The sequence below is a fragment of the Berghia stephanieae genome, chromosome 15 (assembly GCF_034508935.2).
Source record: "Berghia stephanieae isolate SIO BIC M18660-M18661 chromosome 15, UCSD_Bste_1.3, whole genome shotgun sequence".
Taxonomy (NCBI): Eukaryota; Metazoa; Mollusca; class Gastropoda; order Nudibranchia; family Aeolidiidae; genus Berghia; species Berghia stephanieae.
The window spans coordinates 23,126,888-23,134,131 of NC_088374.1; the positions used below are offsets into that span (position 1 = coordinate 23,126,888).

At 30.0% G+C, this 7,244-nt stretch overlaps 1 protein-coding gene across 1 annotated transcript; it reads left to right on the top strand.

The window, feature by feature from the left end:
• The first annotated feature begins 2,006 nt into the window (after nt 1-2,006).
• Nucleotides 2,007-6,855, top strand: LOC144960423 (uncharacterized). Its single transcript, XM_078893505.1, has 4 exons — nt 2,007-2,113; nt 3,382-3,480; nt 6,366-6,530; nt 6,779-6,855. Exons 1-4 carry the CDS (start codon nt 2,026-2,028, stop codon nt 6,853-6,855), a joined length of 429 nt encoding a protein of 142 aa, XP_078749631.1. The 5' UTR covers nt 2,007-2,025.
• The last annotated feature ends 389 nt before the right edge of the window (nt 6,856-7,244 follow it).

Below are 7,244 nucleotides of genomic sequence, written 5' to 3' on the forward strand. Positions count from 1 at the left end.
TACTACTACTATACTACTACTACTACTGCTACTACTACTACTACTACTACTACTACTACTACTACTACTAATAATAATAATAATAATAATAATAATATAATTCTACTACTCTCTACTACTACTACTACTACTACTATACTACTACTACTACTACTACTACTACTACTACTATACATGTAAATGTAAAATATATAATATATATTATATATATATATATATATATTATATATTATAATATATATATATATATATATATATACCAACAACTTATCTTTCTATTACATCATGATTTTAATACTGATTCATTACGATTTCTTTCGTTTTTATGTTTGATGTATTCATCTATACGTGTTACCTTTTACACTTCGCTGATAACGAATTGTTAATTCACAAAATGTGCTTTTAGAGAAAAAAAAATAACATTGGAAATGTTTGAATTGCAATCATTTCCATACAAATTGAAAGATAAACCAGGTGGTGACATTTGTTAATCTAATCACTTCATCAAGATATTAAATTCTACCAGATTACGCACCCTTTATGGTTGATGTAATGATAAAAATAGTCGTCGTTATGATAAGTCTAATAAAAAAAATCATTACCTCACGCCATCTTTTACCTGTAAAATTGTCAAATGCTTTTTCCAGTGTGGTTGCTAAAGAGAATGGTATCTGGTTGCAATATTTATTGGATGTATTTTAGAATGTTCAGTTTCTGTGACCATTTTTGGAAGGCATTGGAAGTTATTTTGAGTCATTGTTCACGTTTCATGCAGTGCTGTTACCTGAGCATCATCTGAATGGCAGGATATCTATTACTCAGATCTGCCTCCAGAAGTTAACGTCGCATTGTATGTCTGTTGTACGGCCTTAGGTCCCGAGCATTGACAATGTTGGTTTGAATGAGCCTTTTTTCATGCTTGTGAAACATATCTTCATTAATATGGGCAATGTTAATAATAGCAAGATATGAAGTGAGTAGAAAAGTGCCAGAAGACAATAGAGAATAATTGATATCTCTATTGTCTTCTGGCACTTTTCTACTCACTTCATATCTTGTTGTTACAACATAAGTGCCTGCCCACACTTTTCTGATTTAATAATAGTCTTCTTTGAATTGGGGGGTCTTGATTTGGCCCATTTAATAATACTTCTGGTATAAGTAACAGACTGACATTTGAGACATTATTTTAAAATATTTGCCACCCTGTATACACCATGACCAGCTTCCCAATGTCCAAGCAACCGTGTCCATTCTCCACAATTTAGTCTTGGTTTGGCATTTTTGTGAGATGTTAAAAGATTTTGACATACATTTTTTTTAATGATTACGACATCTCGATGCCATGTAGAAAGATCTAACAGAAAACAACAGGTCGTTGAAATCAACAGTATTAAAGACAGTACATTGAAAAAAAATAGACATGCGTTGGCTTTAAACCAGTTTATACCATATGGTATAGAACCATTCAACATACATTATTTATCTAACGTACGGTCAGAACATGGAACGTACTTGATTTTAAAACACAAAGATAAATGACTTTTAAAAGGTACTAATAAAGAAGTTCAAGTCTAAAAGTAGGTACCTCTGAAATGAAATAGATTTGACTTTATTCACATTTACAATATCCGTTTTGAAAATGGTTGTTATTATGCACCTAACTGTTTGTAGCTATGCTATTGTGGACTTGTATCAAATACGGATCAATCTGATCTGTAGATTGTACCATTTGTAAAATCGATTCTCAATTTATATCTTGGTACCCTTTAATGATTACGATGTGATATGTTAATTAGAATGTAATCAAGAATAAAGTTGTAAGCAAAATTTTAGATGTTTTACGTATCAATTTAATATCTTCCAATGCCAAGACTTAGAGACCGTAAGTTAACGGTTTGTTATCTATCACTATATCGGTTTAAACAGAATATCAATACATCAGCCATAAAAATGTGAAATATCACAAACGAAATCAGTCATTTACACATTGATAAAGTGAAAAGATTAAGGACTGTTACAGGCATGGTTACCCATTGTTATCTTCCCATAATATTATATATAGGATTGCATTTCAACGCTTTCATTCCAAGACTTGTTGATTTTACATCAGGTATGTTGTTTTTTGTATCGTGTAGGGTAAAGCAAATTTCCAAATGATATTTTGATTTTTAAATAATCTAATTTATAAAATTAGAGTTTTCTGCAAGATACGATTATTTTCTTCCTGGGCATGAAACATGTGAAGTCACTTTTAGTTATAAATGTTTGACTATAAATGCACTGTTAAACACATAGACTACTTCATGGTGTTGAAACCTAAATGTGTTGGATAGTTTATAGACGTACCGTATGAAACTAAAATTTTATGTCGAGTAAATTGCTTAAATTGTAGGAATACATTTGCAAAAGTCAGTTCCAGGTATATATATATATATATATATATATATTATATATATATATATATAATATATATATATATATATATATATATATGTGTGTGTGTGTGTGTGTGTGTATGTGCTTGTGTGCATGTCTGAAGACTGAGTTGTTCCGTGAGGCTAAATCGCTTTGTGGTGAAGTAATAAATTATAGATCGTTCTATGATGAATACCGGGTCCCGATAGCACAGTTGATAGAGCACTCATTCACAAATCAAGAGGACCAAGATCGATTCCTGTTGCAATCAAGATTTTTTTTCTAGTCCTGTGTCCACCCAACAGTGATTGGGTAGCTGTGCCTGTTAGAACTAGCCGAAAGCAGTTTGTGATAGACCAGCGTCCTATCCACGGGTATCAAGCAATTTCTAATGTCCATGTCACGCCATAGAAACCGAGTTAAACTACGGCTCCATGTGCAACGTGGTTCTGAAGTAGTACTGTGATGTATAATCCCTTCAACTTGAATCAGAAAGATCCGCTAAATAAAAGCTGGTGATAGAGTGGAAGAATAAATTACCCTCATTGCCATATTTATTGCAAACAGGCGCGTTCACTGTAATAAAAAAATATGTGATAGATTTCAAAACATTTCATCTAGATACGTCGAATACTAGAACTAAGAGAAAACCTTAATTTTATATCTGTCATTTTTATACATTCAGTGTTATATTAGGGTACAACATTGAAATTTCAACAAAAAAAATATCCCATTCAGATATGTTAAAACACTAAATATAGATTTACTTTTTCTTTATCTGTGTTATATCATTGTGCAAAATAAACATGTTCTTTATCCCTTTAAATTGTATATGTCAATAACTACTTTAAACATCTCTGTGTTATTTTCTAGTACATAATTGATGTTTTATTAAATCTTATTCAGTTATATTACAATAAAAAATTGACTTTTTCTTTATCTTTTTGTTCTACTCGAAAACAGATTTGAAGAAAAATACAACAGGAAAGGTTAACGTCATGTTGGTGTCAGTTCTTTTGGGCCTTTTTTTGTTTGTTACTGTGAACGTTGCAGAAGAAAGCGGTAAGTATCAATTATCATGAAAAGGCTGATGAAGATGATGATGAGGAAGATAATGATGATGATGATGATGATGATGATGATGATGATGATGATGATGATGATGATGATGATGATGATGATGATGATGATGATGATGATGATTGATGATGATGATGATTATGATGATGATAAAGATAATGATGATATTGATGATGGTAATGATTATGGTAATAATGAGGATGATGATAATAATAATAATAATAATAATAATAATAATAATAATAATAATAAATAAATAATAATAATAATAATAATAATAATATATAATAATAATAATAATAATAATAATAATAATAATAATATAATAATAATAATAATAATAATAATAATAATAATAAATAATAATAATAATAATAATAATAATAATAATATAATAATAATAATAATAATAATAATAATAATAATAATAATAAATAATAATAATAATAATAATAATAATATAATAATAATAATAATACTTAAAATACGGAAACGTTCAAGGATAATCAATTTCTGAGATAATCTGCTAATCCCTTCTATATTACGATATAGAAATGTGAAAACATTTTTCTCTTTAATTAAATTTGAATATTTTTTACAAATAACCGATGAAGATATCTGATTTCTATTGGCTATTTAAGAGATATATAATTTTGAAGATTCTTTGGGGCTGGTCCCTGAATAATATATGTTAACACTGACAATGCAGCTTTATAAAAGATGATTTATTTGATGGGATGCCAATGCAAATAGTCACCTATCTCGACGTTTTAGTTTCAATATGAGACGTTGAATAATATTTAAGTCGGTGATATCCTTTGAGTTCTCGTTGTCAGGAAGAAAAGAACTGTTATGATCTAATTTAGAGATATTTTAAATCTTGCAATAATATGTTCTAAAATTCTCTTTTATTAGAAAATCACATTAAATCGAGTTGTGTGGTGAATTTTCTTTAAGTTCAATTAATGCCACAATGATAATGTATCTTGTTATCAAATATTATATTGTTTCACTAAATAACTTATGATAAATTGATGTAAATAGTTGTTGAAACTTCCACAAAAGCTCATATTAAAATACAAGATAACGAATCAGTTGCATTCTACCTTGTCCTTTCGTGTTCAATGTTTGTGATGTGTAAATAAAAGATGGCACACAACGTAAACTTTTACCTTTGTAAAGAATATAGTCTGTGGCGTAGTTGCACCCATATGTAATGGCTTGTGATCGCATGGTGGTGTTTTTGATAGATCGTAATATTATCCTTTGCGTTGTGTTTTTGATGTTAATAATGACGAAATAGTTCAAGGGCAGATGATGATAACTGAATGTACAACATCAAGACATTCAAATAAAAGTCCAGATTCCAAGTTTCATTTCTTGCAGTTTTATTTGTTTGTGATAAATTCAAAAGCGAAATCATGATTAATTCCAAATTCAAATCAAATAGCATGGCCATAATTCAACCAGTTTCATAATTTCCAAATCCGTAAAATCAGTCCAAATGTTAGGTCATTTTGCCTAAGTAACCATTTGCAATATACGTGGAATATTTCTACGTCCGTAAAATAAAGATTCTTAGGTAGACGGTCGAAAATTGCAGCTCATCATGAAGTAGAATCGTAGAATAATAATCTAGGATGTAGAATCATCGAATGTAGAATAATCTAACAAAACTACACTTTCCCCTATTGTAAATTTTACCCATAATTCCTTTCCAAATCTCACCTCCTAAAAATAAAAGCGAATCATGCTGAAGCCGAAACGTTAAATCTCTACATATTAATGCTAAACCCCGCCTTTTATGATAATATAATATTACTTTTGGTAAACGTCAGTTTTACGGTCAGTACGCCCAAATAATAAAATTCCAACGATAATTTGATGCTATTATCCCCAAATACCAAGTAACACCGATCAAAGAAAGTAATTTTCTAATACTCAATATAATGACCAATCCTTTAACTTTGGACCGTAAAACTGCCCTGGACTACTCAATATAATGGCCAAGTTTAACTGATATACAAGCACTGTGAACTCATTAAACCTACTTACTATAAGCTAACTCTCTTACAAGACATCAATGTCGTCACAATGTCCGTTGAACTATGTGGTATAATGGTAATACGTCTGGCTGACGAGTAAACAGATGGTCTAAGGTCAGATTCACTGTCGAAGAAGACTGATTTAATGTGATGCATATTTGTTTGTACATGCATTTTTCATTCTTGATTTTTCTAGCACAGTTTTATAAAAACATTTTCATCTCTTTAGCTTTCACCAGTGCCTGCTCCTTATTTATGATTTGGACCAGTTTTAGACTGTGAATCACTTATTTGTAACCCTAGCAGATAACTATTTGGGCAGACATAAAGGCTGTTGAGAGCAATCGGTCATCTTTTATACTTATTAGTCTACTGTGTTGTATTTGTGCTTGATATTAAAAAACAACCTCTCAGTTGTTTTACGGACCAAAATGTTGATCCGCAAACCTATTTTTAATGGGATATATTAGAAAGATAATCACTAGTTGATAGTATCAAGAGACATTTTAAAATACGTCATCAACTTTTGTTATTATATACTTCCATTGCATGTAATCAATTATACTCTGAATGAAAGTCAACATCAAAGAAGGATAGTATTATGACCTAGCTGATGTTCAACATATTAATTTGAGCCAGATGAATGTTATCGTTGGCCTGAAATAAAAAGTAGCTTTGCATATTATTGATATATATGAGCCTGTAAAAATATTTTTCATAATTTTCAGATTTGCCAGTAGTTCTGTGCCCGATGATAAACAATGTTGATTCCCAACCCTGTTTAACATATTTGATTCATTAAGACTTGTCAATGACTTTCAGATCAGCCTTGTCCTGCCACATGGACCTTCAATGAAGAAAGCAAAACTTGTATCAAAGCATACAATGACAAAAGAGTCACGTGGATGAAAGCTAGAGATACGTGCCAAAGCATGGACGGTGATTTGGTGGTAATACGGAATTCTCAAATGAATGATTTTGTTCAAGGTAAGATTAAATTTATTTGAACTTGAAGTTGTATCTTGCGTATTATCCGCATAGATTCTCCCTAGTGTAGATGCTGGTCAGGTAATCAATTTATGGAGAAATGTCAGAAATAAAGTTAAGAATAAGGTTTTGCCAGAGTGGAATTTTGAACAAAAACTACAAATCCAAAGGAATGTCATGTCACTAACACACAAGAGTTCCCAATTCTTATTTTCATCACTAAATTGTCACTCATTGGTACATCCTAGATGTGAACAACGTATTAGATGAATTATGCTGTCAATGTATTAAATATTTAAGATTTTTCCACGAAAGTAAAAAGTAAACTTCACTTTTTCATTCCCAAATAGCTTTCCATAAATAAAAAATTTCTATTTTTTCCATCATAATTTTGAGTAATATATAGTCTTAGTATGAGTGAATTATTTTTTCTATTTAATTTCATATATTATGAATTAGAAGATTTTCTTTAAGTAACTACGTTATAGTATGAGTATCAATTAGAGCTATCATTATATTATATATAATATATATATATATATATATATATATATATATATGTGTGTGTGTGTGTGTGTATGAGTCTGTGGTGTCCACTGATGCTTTCCATTTTCAGTAACACGTTAACTATATCAACTATAACAACCACTTTTAATCGTGGACCAATGGATAAAGAATTGCTTTACATTTTCGTTACCACTGTTATTTTCTCAT

Bases quoted from the DNA above. Each gene is read 5' to 3' on its own strand.
- LOC144960423 (XM_078893505.1), top strand. From the start codon at position 2,026: ATGGTTACCCATTGTTATCTTCCCATAATATTATATATAGGATTGCAT. The intron at 3,481-6,365 runs GTAAGTATCAAT...AATGACTTTCAG, and splicing joins GAACGTTGCAGAAGAAAGCG to ATCAGCCTTGTCCTGCCACA. The intron at 6,531-6,778 runs GTAAGATTAAAT...GGTACATCCTAG, and splicing joins AATGAATGATTTTGTTCAAG to ATGTGAACAACGTATTAGAT.